We start from the raw sequence: 13607 nt of genomic DNA, 5'->3' as shown, positions 1-13607 counted from the left end.
TTCAGCTGAGTGCAAAATTCACTTGCAAGAAGCGACTACGTTGTGAAACAAACAAATCACTCGGTGTGTTAAGTCTGCTCAGACAGCATCAAGGTATGATGACGTGACGCCAACTACTCAGCGAAAAATGGATCAGCGAAAAATAGAACAAAAATACCATATGCAGTAACTATTAGCAATTCTCGCCCTGAGCTACCTATTTTCTAAACACATTTCCCAAAAATCCACAATATCTAATATCGGGCGAAATGAATAAAGCTGTTAAAGAAGCACTTGCTTGGTGTCATTCCGATAAGACACAGCGTGATTTATACCCTTTACAAACGAGGCAGGGTGAAAACCTCGCAGCTCAAAAGAATCAAGAGTTATGCATGAAGCAACTAGCAACAGTTAAACATGGGCGAAGCCACGCATAAAATAAATGTAAAAACATGAAGTGCGCGACAGCTAGTGCGAGGATTTACCGGGCCACATAAAACTAACAATTTCAGTTCTTGCAAACTTCTGTAGCTTTAACATGCAAAACAATGCGCTCATGCAGTCGTGCTGCCTAGCTAGCCCAACGCGGTAAAGAAGCGGAAAACACTATAAGCGGCAAATGGCATTCCGAACTTTAGCGAAATGCCTTTCAACCGCATGTTGCACTGCAGACGAACTTCGTCGCTTACCCGTCTAACTACAATTGAGTAAAAAAATAATTATAAAAAAGAAAAAACACCGAAGCGACAAAGGAAAGGATGAGAACAAGAAATTTCGCGCCGAAGCTACGATCCATTGCCACCGTTGTTCCTGCTTATGAGGCTTTGCGGGGAATAATTAGAACCGTATCACCGGCACGTTTTCGCCGGTATTTGAGCCCCCCCACCCTGCAACAATTCTTCTTCGACATTCTTCGGAAGCTTTGGCCATCCCACACATGCGAAGGGTGTTGCTTATTTTGCTCTGAAAACACAAATAAGACGGAGAAGCACTATCAGCGACGCAACAAACTACGGCGTGCTACGGCGCGCGGCTCGCTCCTCTCCCATGCGTTCTGCGCAAGGCCGCCACCAGTGGCGCGGCCATCGGCGTGCACGCCGCGTATAGTGCTGTCGGAAGCAAGGACGCGTTCCCGTGAAATGGGTCGGTCAGTGCGATATGCATACAGCAGCTGTGGCCCATCGAAAAGGGATCAGTATGACTAAGCATTGCGTCCTGCAACAGTATAGATAGAGAGTTTTAGTTCGGCCGCTCACTTGCTTGTTGCATATTATCGGATGGCAGCAGGCGCCAACGTGAGCGGCCGGGTTGTTAGGGTCGCCTGGCTTTGCAGAGCTCAAACAAACAAACAAACAGGCAAGCAAGCAAGCAAACAAGCAAACAAGCAAACAAACAAGCAAACAAATAAGCAAGCAAGCAAACAAGCAAACAAACAAACAAGCAAACAAACAAACCCAGCAAACAAACAAGCAAACAAACAAACAAACAAACAAACAAACACAGATCTAGCTCTGATTGCGCTAACCAAAGTGCTTTTTACTTCGCTGCATGGTACAAGATTTCGGCAGCGCCATGATCGTGAACGACTTGCCCTTTTAGACGCCTTTTTCTTCGGCAAGAACACTCGTGGTACGCGAAGACGTGTCCATAAGGCATTTTGGTTAGACGAAGCGTCACAAGGTGTCGCTACCAGCGCCCCGTAACTTTACCGGTAACCCGGCATCAAGCACACGCCATTGCGAATAGAGAGAATACCGGACGCGCCATGACTCACTCACGGTTGCACACAGGTCCTTCTGGCGGCGACTACGCGAGCCGCGCTGGGGCGCGGTCCATGCGCACGGTTCCGCTGCTGTGGTGCCGGCAGCTGTTCGTGATCCTGTGGAAGAACGTGTACTTGAAGCGCATATGCCGCCACTACGTGTTAACCGTGATCGAGGTGGTGTTCATGGTGGCCATGCTCCTGGGCATCCAGGAGGACTCGGTCGTCAGGGAGCCCCACGTGCAACGGGGTGCCACCGTGTACAGCCCCATAGGGTACAGGGCCTTCTGGAACACGCAGGGCGACTTGGCTCGCATAAACACGGTGAGTCGGATTGACCCGCCGAGGTCTGAGCTTTCCCGGCACTCGTCAATCGAAACCTGCCCGCCCTATGTTTGCATAATATAAACAGGGTGCCTCGTTTATTGAGGACACCAGGCCTGGAAACTTGGAACGCGAGTGTACCTCGTATTACGTCGTGAGATTCTGTTTCGGGACGGCAAGTTGCGTTAAGAAGGATACGAGTGGGTGCTGCGTTAGCGCTAGCTGCGACTTATCATTGGGCTCCGCACTGTCGTGACTGAGAAGGGCGGAACGAATTACCGCGGCGATTATAATGAAATTATTTCCATTTTAGACCCGTCATCGCTATTTCGCGACACAGCGTATTTGGGTTCCTAAATGAATAGAGCTTCCTACAGGAAGTACCAGAGAAAATTATGATTCCAATTTCTACGGGTTCTATAAGAGTGGCGGTTCGTTCGACCATGGGAATGACGGAGAGCACACGGATCTTTTAAACTTCGTTCTGTCTCTAGGTGGCTTTGCGACTTCGTGAATTGATCATTTTCGGCAACGCAATGCGTTATAAATGATACAATTTCCTTGGTGTGTTTAGAAAAGTATGAGTGCTTGAATATCTAGAAAGGCAGAGCGTAATAGACGGCGTCGCAAGAACGCTCGAAGCAGCAATCATGAAGATTAGACAAATTCAAGCACTAACCATCATTCTCTTAGCATAGCTGTACGATCGCAGCGCCATATTTCCCGCTAGTAATTTTCCCCGGAAACGACGCTTAAATGTGAACGGAACGCTTAAGCGAGAGAAGTCTTCATTCTGACGTCACGTACAGCCATCCGACAAAAAACTAGTCGGCCTGTTAAACCATGCACTCAGTACGGAAAACAGTGCCCTACACACGGAGTTTCCAAAGAGGATAAACGCTCCAAGAAAGTCACATGGATCCCATTCAGCTGCGAAAATAACATCCATTGGAGGTTGTGGCAGAGTTTCTGGAACTCCCCTTTTAATCTCTTAGCCTTTAGCCTCCTTCAACATTGTAACACCTGAGTTTTAACCGACGAAACACGTTTGAGTTGTACTTGAATATAGTTTTATGTGACAAGATCTGATTAAAAAATATGTTTTGTACATGAGGCTTCCGACCAGGGCGAACACCCCATGAAACATCGCGGCTGCATCAATTCACCCGCCGCAGTGGCTTAGTGGTATCGGCGTTGCGCTGCTAAGCACGAGGTCGGGGGCTCAGATCCCGGTAACGGCGACCGTATTTCGATGGAAGCGAAATGCAATTAACGCCCGTCTGCCGCGCACTAGGTGCCCGTTAAAGAACCCCAGTTGCTCGAAATTATTCCAGAGCCCCCCTACTACGGCGTGCGTCATAATCATATCCCGGTTGTGGCACCTATGACCGCAGATCTTAATTTGTGTTCATTCGGGTGCAAAATTAGTTAACTTCGAAAACATGTCACTTACCTTTTTAACATCCTGTAGCCTTTAACCCGCTTTTACCTTTTATAGCCAGTTTTTTTCTTGTTACACCATTTGACTTTCTCGAATAACTGATTTCATGTGAGGTTGCAACATATTTGATAGAAAAAGAAAGCTTTACACATGAATTTTCCGACCAGGTTGAATGCTCCAAGAAACTTTCGCGGCCGCATCCATTCAGGTGGAAGGTTGCAGTCGTCATTTGTGCATTACTGACTGTTTTACAGGCCAACGTAAGACTCAAGATGGTTAGCCTGCCAGTTCAGATTTTGTAAAAACGCGCGAATATGCGGCTGTCCAAACATATCGTCAAGTCAAGGCAAATTCGCGCGCTAGAGGTCCATTTAAGTTCCTTGTAACGAGCCCACAAATTTCACCCATAGGTAGCCAGTGGTGTGAAAGTGTACTTTCGAAAGTTCTACCCTCACATAAACGTACTTCTAGTGCAACTCCATTTGTTTCGCTACTGTTTCAAAACCGCCGATCTGTCGCATTGTTGGAATCTCAAGTTGGGCGTCACTTGTCCGGCTTAGCGAGGTTGCAGCAGTAGCAGTTGACACGAGCACAGCCTCGTCCGCCTAGCTTTGTGTGTCCCGATGACGAAGGCGATGTGTGATACTTCTCGAAAGAGGCACGCCGATGCGAGGCGGCTGCTCAAAGAAGTACGGCTCACATCGGAATACATTTCAGGCTAGCTACTCTACTCCTCGTGTCCCAGCGGCACATTCCGAGAACTTCCGGGCATATTCCCAGGTCATGATTGTATTGCGCTTAGTGTTACACTGACGAACATTAGGAACAAGAAGCGGACGCATGTGGCGCAATACGAGGAAGCGGATGAAGGTTAGGGGTGTTGAAGCCCGATGTGTAACATTTGGTGAATCAAATGAACGGGGCTAGTTGGTGGACAGTTGCAACACTAAGCGCTATGCAATCACGATCGCCCACTAACTAGCCCCGTTCATTGCTTTACTAAATATTCCCAGGTATCGCCCAAGAGTGGTCACATACCGCGAGTGGCCATGAGTAGTTGTACACTCGGCAAGACAGCAACCAACCAGCAGCGAGTCGTCAATTCGGGCCCACGTCCAGTGCCAGATAACACTGGCCCAGGTTGTCCACACGGCAATATAGCACCCGCAAGGTGGAAGGAAAAGGCAAACAAAGCGTTGCTTTAAGGAGAATTCACGCTGGGAGAGGTTGAACGAGTTTCCAGGTCAGGAGGTTACACGTGTAGTCGACACCGATTTGCGAAGTTGTAGCGAAAATTAGCGCGACGTCGTGACGCGCATCAAAGCATTGCTGACGTTCTGCAGCACTAAGGCTAGGCATGATGACTTTGCTCATGAAGGATATCACGGTTATGCCACCTATAACAGCAGATTTTAATTTGAATTATAAAAAAAGCATGCTGCGAGTATTTATTTCGTCTTTCGAATACGCTCGCGTGTAGAAACTGTCGCGACGACAGGCACAGGGAGAGAGCGAGTATGTCGTGACGTCATCGGACATCCCTCTGATCAATACCAAAACGGCAGGATCGCAAAACTAGTATTACTGTAAATTATTTGGTAAATTTATCAATATATTAATTTTTAAAATAAATTTCTTGTCGTGTACATGCTTTGGAGCTTCTCTGACACAAAGTAAAAGAGAAGGTCATCCAGCATATCACTTCAGCACCCCTTTAACAATTGTAGAAGCATGGAGGAGGGAAAGCCACTTCACCAGATTTTCACAGAATCGGTTCATCGGTCAGCGTGGTGACTTTCCCTACACAACGCCCCCCACGACGGCTCTGTCACAGAGCGCTCTGTCTCTCATTGGCCGCCTTTACACGCAGGTGTACTTCGCGCCCAGCAGCAACTACCTGTCCGCGCTCACTCGAGCCGCCTTTGCCGACTTGGGCGTCCACAAGGTCGTCGAGGTGCCCACGGAGCAGCAGTTACTCGAGCGCGTCCGCACCGACGCCAACAAGTCGCTGCCAGCCACCAGCGTGGCGCTGCTTTACGTTAACCACGTGGGCGTCGACGACACGCTGCCCGTCAGCTTGCACGTGACCCTGTTCGCGGGACGCCTGCCTTTCGACTTGCAGGTACTACGGGTGGTCGGCGCAGGTGACGCGTTCAGAACAGTGGTGGTCGCGACGTCGACTTCAGCCTCCTGTAGTGCGCGGAAGCATGACTTTCGAGATTAGCTACTTTGTTACTCGGGCGGATGTGACGCGTGACCGAGAACAAGCGGCACCTTGCCGTGACCTGCTCCGAGTTGGGGCGAGATTGGTTTGTTACTCGGACGGAGGCGGTCACGGCAGGCGCACAGAACCGTGCGCTTTTCTCTTGAAATTGTAGAAAACAAAATTTCGCGCTCATCGCTACTTTGTTCTTATATACATGCACACAATTTTTCATAACGATCGTATTTTATACTCCGTATTGATTAAATGTAGCGTTTGACGCTGTAACACGTCTTTCTTTTTGTCAAGGTCAGAAATGCGAATTTGCCTTTGCCTGCGCCCCTGGCAGTGACTGATGTTTCAAAAATGGCGGCTTTGTTCACTTTCGGCAACTGCAGCACGGCGAAGCCAGGCCTTCGAGATCGGTCGCCATTAATCATTGGGTGCACTTTTGAGACGTAGACGAAGACAGCTTGCTATTTTTTTTTTATTAGAAAGCAGGTACGTTGGAGTGCCACGTGCTACATTGAACGATCTGTACCGTAAAGTGCGATCTTGCTGCAAAATTTGAACTACAGAGCAGCGGGAAGCGCAAAATCTTCGTATGGTTTTAGAAGAAATAAAAATGCACTTACTTGTACAGTTTCCTACTAAAATTGCTTGAGGTGAAGACATTGCATTAATTCAGCTAGCATGAGAATGATGCTAATTACATACCGACTCCATCACCTGCGAGTTGTACTGGCGACATTTTCTTTCTAAGCCTCGCATTAAAAAAAGAACTATTTTTGGAAGAATTAGGTAACACATTCTCTCATAGCTTAAACGCACAATTTCACACGGAGGCTGCTATATGTAAATGCAATATGTTAAGACGTGAGTTTTTTTACGTCGTGAAATATGTAGTTGAAGTTGGTCGTCAAGGAAACGAAATGTTGGGGTAGGATAAGCTCCCAAACTATGAAATCTTTTCGTGGAACTTTATAGTCCCTCGCCACCTTCGACTGCGTTGTCTTTCCTTTGACAACCATGTCGCGCTGAGAAACCACTGGTTCTCTCTCTTGCCCCTTGTTGCCTTTAATGGGAAGCATTATTGTAGAATGTACACGTGTTTTTCCTCCTGGATAGCTGACCCGAATGCAGTGCAGTCTAACGCAGTGTCTCAGACAGTCAGCTAGGAATGTATTGGGAGCTCATAACTGTTATCAAATGCCCGGATAGCACTCAATGTGATTGTCACATTGTCACAATCATTGTCACAATCGCTTATTAAGGCGAAAACCTCATATGCCCCATGAAACGGAAAATCCAACGAGCTTCCGGCTCACGTGACCAAGAGGTGACGTCATGTTGCCGGCGCTGGACCTGCTGTGGCTCGCACTGTGAAATCGCTCTGTGAACAGCCACGGCGTCATACGGGCGCCGTGGCCCGCACCCAAAAAGCTGACTTTGCCCAATTCTAAAATTGAGTTGATTCACGTTCAAAACCGACCATGGCCTACTCCGAGAACTGACTTGGCCCACCTCCAAAATTTCCGTGGCCCACTCCCAAAACTGACTTTGCCCGATTCGAAAATTGAGTGGACCTGCGTTCAAAACCGACCTGACCCACCCCATAATTTACTTGGCCCACCGCCAACACTTGGGTGGCCCCCCATCAAAATTCACTTTGCCCAATTCTAGCCCATGACCAAGTGAAAATTATCGCGCGGAAGGGTCAGAATGCTTTCACATTCAATGCACATAAGGAGGCACAACTGCCTCTGTAACTTTTGCTCGACACATACGCTCTAGGATTCTAGCTCACCTCGCTGGGTTCTTCCACAAGTGGTCATTGACGTCAACAATTAAGTACACTGGGCTTGCTCCGCCCTAACCGCTGAATCCACCAGTGATGTCACCGGTGAAGACACGGTCAAAATCGCAATCAGTGAACTGTCGGACATTGGTTAACTATGTCAGAAGATACACATGTGTGTAATTGTACATACTCCTATGCAAAATTGTACATAATGATAATCTCTAAGAGCGCAATTTCACATAAACATTTTCAATTTCGCAACCTGCTGCGCACATTTCACCTTAGAATATTACCCCGGTTGGCGAATGCGCTTCTACTAAACCAAATGACAACGCTTCGCATCACGTATCGCTGAAGTCGTTTTGTGACCGCCAAATATTTCTGTAGTGCTCATTTACGAGCGCCCAGTCCTCAACGGAACGCTCCTCAGCGTGACGAACGTGTCTCTACACCGCGCAGGTGCTGTACCAGCAGAGGCTCATCTCTCAGCCCGAGGGACCCGTGGCCGAGGAGCGTTACCCCGAGATGAACACCCTGTTGCCGGTGATGGGGGCGCTGCAGCAGCGACACCTGCAGCTGCAGGCGGAGCGTTTCGGCTACCAACACCCGCTGGAAGAAGTGACGCTCAATCGCTTTCCCTTTCCCTCCCACTTGGAGTACAAGGACACCAAGAACTACGCCCTGGTGCTCACCCGCTTCTGCATCGGCATCCTGGTGCCGTTCTCCCTGTTCGTCGCCCGCCTCGTGGAGGAGAAGGCGTCCGGTGAGTCCGCGCGTGGCGAGTTTGACGCTGGATGCCGAGCCAGAGACGAAGACAAACTGGGGAAACGCTCACGCGGTGGTGTATGTTATACAGTAGAGAGCTAGAGAAAAAGAAAAGATTAAGGAGATGTGTGCAAACATTATGGCATGAAAACCACATATAGCATACCTGCCCGAGTCAGCAGCGCAGGCTGCTGCTGCTGCTTGTTGGCTCGGGTAGCAATTACCGCTATGGTACATTACTGACAGCGCAAAACTCTTAAGCACCGCTCAGTGGCGTTGAACGGGACATGAGTTATGAGTTGTCAATGCGTAGCTTTCGTATTCACAACACATAACGAGGGCTTAGGTGTTCCGGATCTCTTTTATGCAATAGCTTTTCCTCGTCTACTCCGCGCATCTTGGACGGTGTTCTCGCAAGATAAGTTAGAGAGGGTAGCAAGAGTAAGGAGGAGGAGGATAGGAGAGAGAGGCACTTGGTTGGTTGGCGCAGAAGAGAGCCACCACGCAAGATGTGACGTCACCAAAACCACGTGAGGCCCGTGCCCCATCAGCGCGCGCGCAGTTTGAGTCGCTAAATATCGCGCGAGTTTAAGCATGATTGTTAATTTCATCGTACTGTCACTGTTGTCTAGTTATGCCTCGAAATTTCTTGAAGGTTCTATTCTATATCGAAACATTTTGGAGAATCTTACATACTGACACTGAGCGCATAAGGCTTGCCTTGAATCCTGGGATGGCAAGGAGATAACACTGCTAAATAATAAAACTATTGCTTACTTGTTATCTTGGACGATCATCTACGCGGGTTTCTGTCGCAACGTGATTGCTCCACATAAGAAAAAAAAATGACTGCACTGGTCGTTTTGTCAATTTCTTGCCTGCATGTAAGTTTCATTGATAACACCGATAAACTTAACTGGACGTAAATCAACTCGGCCAAGGGAATTCTGGTTTAAAAGAATAAAAATATTCTGTTCACACCTGCACACGTAAAATAACAGGCGCGTCCTTGATTCACACAGAATCCTGAGCGGAGCAGTATTACTCCTTTGCTTTATGCGCTGTTTTATTCAGCGCACTGTCCCGTTCTACTTTCATCGAAGTTTAAAACAAATTTATTCGTAGCTATAGATGGACATTGAAGAAATCCGAATGCTCAATACGATGCTGGAGCTAGCCATCGATTAATGAATGAATTATTCTCATGGTAGATGCAATGGAAGGCAAAAAAAAAACGTTCATAAAGATCCACATGCGCCAACGTTCAACGAGATAAAACGGCATGCTCATACGTACGTATGTATACGTATACTGTTGTTCAAGTTTTGGATTTTATTAATGTGGTGTTCACATCTGCAATAATTTACTGCCAAATCGGCAGCAACAAGTGCAGCAACATGCAACATTTGTGCTACTGAAAATTGATTTAAGACGTATTCTTTCAGGAAGTCAAGTCAGCCTTGCGACAGAAGAATTGATGCAATGCTAATATGCTGGCGCACTTTTCTCTCTCGTTTCCTGATATTCCGGTAACGGCATACGTGTGCGTACGTATGCATATGTAGGCTGATAAGCTGCGAACTGTGCTAACGTACGTTCACATTTTTGTTTCATTGCCGATTGTATAATCATTTAATGCCAAGTAATGAGCAACAGCAACAAGTGAAGCAAGTGAAACAACGTGCATTAAGTGATATTCAAGATCGAAGCCAAGTTAACGTTGCGATAATAGAATTGGTGCAATGATAAAATCTTAGCACATGTTTACCTGTCGTTTTCTTATATAGAATGCGTCCATGATTTCACGCCTTAGCGTCTTTCTCCGATTTTGAGAATCTCGTGCATTCTATAGAGAGCCGGATGATTATCAATGTAAGCAAATAGCCTGCACGAACGAAAGAACGAATGAACGAATGCAAAGAGAGAGAGAGAGAGAGAGAGAGAGAGAGAGAGAGAGGACGAATGAACGATCATTTCCTTCATCGAGTCCGAACCCCAACTATCGATCCGCGCAGACCTCCGACCAACCACGAGAACCGCTGAATGAGCCAAACAGAACTATCTGCTTTAAATAGAAATTAGTAACGTGCATATCGGAGCACAAAAGTAAAAGACACGATGCAAAGAAAAACAATTATCCGATCAGCGGTTATCAGTGCCCTGTTTCTAATCTTCACGAACCCATGCCGCGCCGCTTGCGAACTTGCAGGCATGAAGGAGATGCTCCGGCTGATGGGACTCAGCGACTGGGTCTACTGGTTGAGCCACTACCTGAGTGGCTTCTTCATGCACCTCATCACCGTCACCCTGATGATGCTCTTCGTGAGTGTTAACAGGAACGAACAGGGTCGCGCGTTCATCCAGTTCAGCGATCCGATGCTGCTCTTCACCATCCTCATGTGCTTCTGCAGCAACTGCCAGATGCACGCCATACTGCTGTCCATGTTCTTCAGCAGCTGTGAGTGCTTTGGCATGTGCAATCCTTTGCGCGTCGTTCGATGTGCCCATTCTCGCTGTGCTGCTCGCGCGTAAATGTTTTCCGGTCACTAGTGCCAGTTCTGCGCGGTCTCGAAATCAGTGCTCTAGATTGGTTTCGACATTGGTGCAAGTTGAAAAAGGGGGCAGTCATAAACGCGAAAGGCGGGAGTCGTTCAACTCAGTGAGTGCATACCCAACCTGATACTCTGAGCCACTGATGGCCAGAGAGGTGACACTTGAGTGGCGTGGGCTGCCGGTGGGCCCCAGCTCGACGCTCCGTAATTAAGTGGGGACCGCAGGCAAAAAAAATGAAATAGCTCTGAGAAATTCCGTTATCTATTAGGACTATATTGACGAAAGGAAAATGCACAGTTAGGAAAAACTTCGGAAAGTTTGAGCGCTGTAGAAATAAAACTCGAGGTTCATCAGCAACTTTTTTTGTTTTGTTTCAATAAACAACATTGAAATAATCACTCTACACAGGAACCTACAGTGTACACAACTAAAAGTTTCTGAAGATGTTTTCGAATACTCCTTTTTCATGGATCATTCAAGTATTAATTGGTAATGGCGTTCTTCTCAAGAGGCTCGATTTCTAGCTGCGGGGCTGCGATCAAAGTGTTATGCGGGGAATAGCTGTTTCGGGCAGTAATTAATCGCTTATTCAACACCACTGAAGTGAGTGTTCCTCTTATCTTAGTATTCAAAATCCCTAGTTCATTTTGATATTACGAGCCTATACTGTGCATCAGTGAGTCTTACAAGACAACTGCCGTAGCTGCCACCTGCAGGACCTGTCAGGAATTGACCCAAGTTTCTTCAGCCCAGTAAGCTGAAGCGCAGTTAAGCAGGCTTCAATCATTGCGATTCTCCTTGGCCACGCGAGTAGCCTACAATACGAACACTGTTGCGCACTTGAAATATTGTAGCTTATGTGTTAGCATTTAATATTGCGTGCACACGAGAGCGGAGCATAAAGTTCTTTTTTTCACAAGCTTGCTTCACGGACGCCGTGCAGCTTGGACTGGAAAATACTTCTTTAAAAATTTTGCGCTTTGTAGTTTGAATTTAGGCGATTGTGCAGCATCTAACAAATCTACAGGGATATTCTCATGCCTGCGATAAATTTCACAAGAACGAATCAGTCACAGAGCGCCTGTGTTAACAGATCATAATGGCGGTGCCGCGGCATTTCCTCGAATTGTCTCTATTTGCAGCGCGTTTCTCTAGGCGTATGAGTTAGTAAATTCTTCTGATCCAACATAACAGAAAAACGTATGAGTCAACAAAACCAAATTAAAGGTAGTGGAAGTAGATCGTGCCTCCATCAACGTCAGTTCTCCTGCAATCCAGCCCAGTACGCCGTCGCTGGTGCCATGATCTACTGGACCTTTAGCTGCGTGATGCCATTCCTGACGCTGGAGCAAGCCGACGGCGAGGGCTACTACTACATCCAGCGCCACCACAAGCTTTACACGTCCATATTTCCCGGGATGAGTCTTCACTGGAGCTTCCGAGTCCTGGAGCGGTTCGAGAAGTTCGGTACGACGCCGCGAGGAGGCGCGCCCGAGCCTTCCAGAGGGTGTTGGATTGCACTGCGAATGCCGAGGTTTTAAATATCCGAAACAATGATTTGATATTGAAGCAGGCCGTAGTAGGAGATTCCTCATAAGTTTTGAACACCGGGGAAGATTTTGGACGGGATTCCACCAATGCATGGGACACGGGCGTTCTTTTGCATTTCGTCCCCATCGAAATGCGGCCGCTGTGGCCGGTATTTGATCCCGCGACCTCGTGCTTAGCAGCGCAACACCATAGCCACTAAGCCACCGCGGAATGTTTGGATCGCACTGTAGGCTTAGGTACGGTTTGACAATTTTGAGGTTTTCCGGTATTAAAAAAAATCACCTGTTGCAGATAGTACAATTCAAGTTCTTGTGCTGGAATCATATACAAAGAGGTCAACATCGCTTCCAGGAGAAATCGAAATACGTATTCAATTAATTACAAAATTTCGCTCATTAGGCTCTTCAGTAATAACTTTACGGCACATATATTATATATTGTAATTAATTAATTGTAGCCTGTGAGCTTGCAAGGGGTATCCACTTCGAATGAATTTTCAGAATGGCGTCAGTTTGGAAATATGCGCCAGCAAGCTCACCGCCAAAATGCACGTTTTCACCTAACATTTCCTAACTTTCACCTAACCCCTTCCTGCCCCTTTACAAAAATAAATAACGGAATGTTAAGCTTTCTTTGCAGACGATCGTATATATGAATACATAGTAAGCAGTAACAAGAGAACTTAAGGTGTGTGTGTTTAAAAAGTCGCAGTTTCGCCCGAAAGGCGAAGCATCAATTGCCACAGCAAATTACCAGACAGCTATACGAAGTAACGATAGTAGTTTTATCGGTCGTATAAACTTGGTAACATTGGCTTACTAACAAAATTAACAAGCATGGTGTGGACGCGTACAGGCAAACATGAACACATCTCACTCGATGACCGCGGACACTCGCTAAAACGTTGGCGTGTGGAAGCGCGGAAGCAGCAGCGAGCGAAATGACCTTCGTGCTCTGTAGCTTCAACGCAAACTCAGTGGCGAGAACACAGCACGTACAAAGGTATGATCCGTCTGCATATCGCTCTCAAAACTGAGAGCGTGCGGCCGCGCAAAGCATGCAATTGCTCCCGTAGTAGAACCGACCCCCCCTCCCTACACCGTCCCGCATTGGCTCCCCGCTGTTCTACCTTGCGCGCGCGCGAGTGCACCGCGATAGTCAGTTGCCCTTGCGCGCGGTCGCGAAATACGCTGCTGGAGGACAACGCCGCCCCCCTCCCTCCTTCCCA

General features: G+C 47.5%; 1 protein-coding gene across 2 annotated transcripts in view; it reads left to right on the top strand.

Annotated features, from left to right (window-relative positions):
• Positions 1-13607, top strand: part of LOC126528577 (phospholipid-transporting ATPase ABCA3-like) — a 91813-nt gene that overhangs the window by 14811 nt on the left and 63395 nt on the right. The window contains exons 2-6 of one of the 2 annotated variants that reach the window (XM_055069142.1): positions 1770-2065; positions 5377-5628; positions 7970-8273; positions 10485-10733; positions 12107-12295. In XM_055069142.1, coding sequence (XP_054925117.1) covers positions 1770-2065; positions 5377-5628; positions 7970-8273; positions 10485-10733; positions 12107-12295 — 1290 coding nt within the window. Of the gene's footprint in view, positions 1-1675; positions 2066-5376; positions 5629-7969; positions 8274-10484; positions 10734-12106; positions 12296-13607 lie in introns of those variants that run through there. The other variant, XM_050176436.3, reaches the window with a different exon arrangement.

This window comes from Dermacentor andersoni, chromosome 9, assembly GCF_023375885.2.
Source record: "Dermacentor andersoni chromosome 9, qqDerAnde1_hic_scaffold, whole genome shotgun sequence".
Classification (NCBI taxonomy): domain Eukaryota; kingdom Metazoa; phylum Arthropoda; class Arachnida; order Ixodida; family Ixodidae; genus Dermacentor; species Dermacentor andersoni.
Note: the sequence above shows the minus strand (reverse complement) of the source record. Positions and strands in the feature narration are given on the sequence as shown.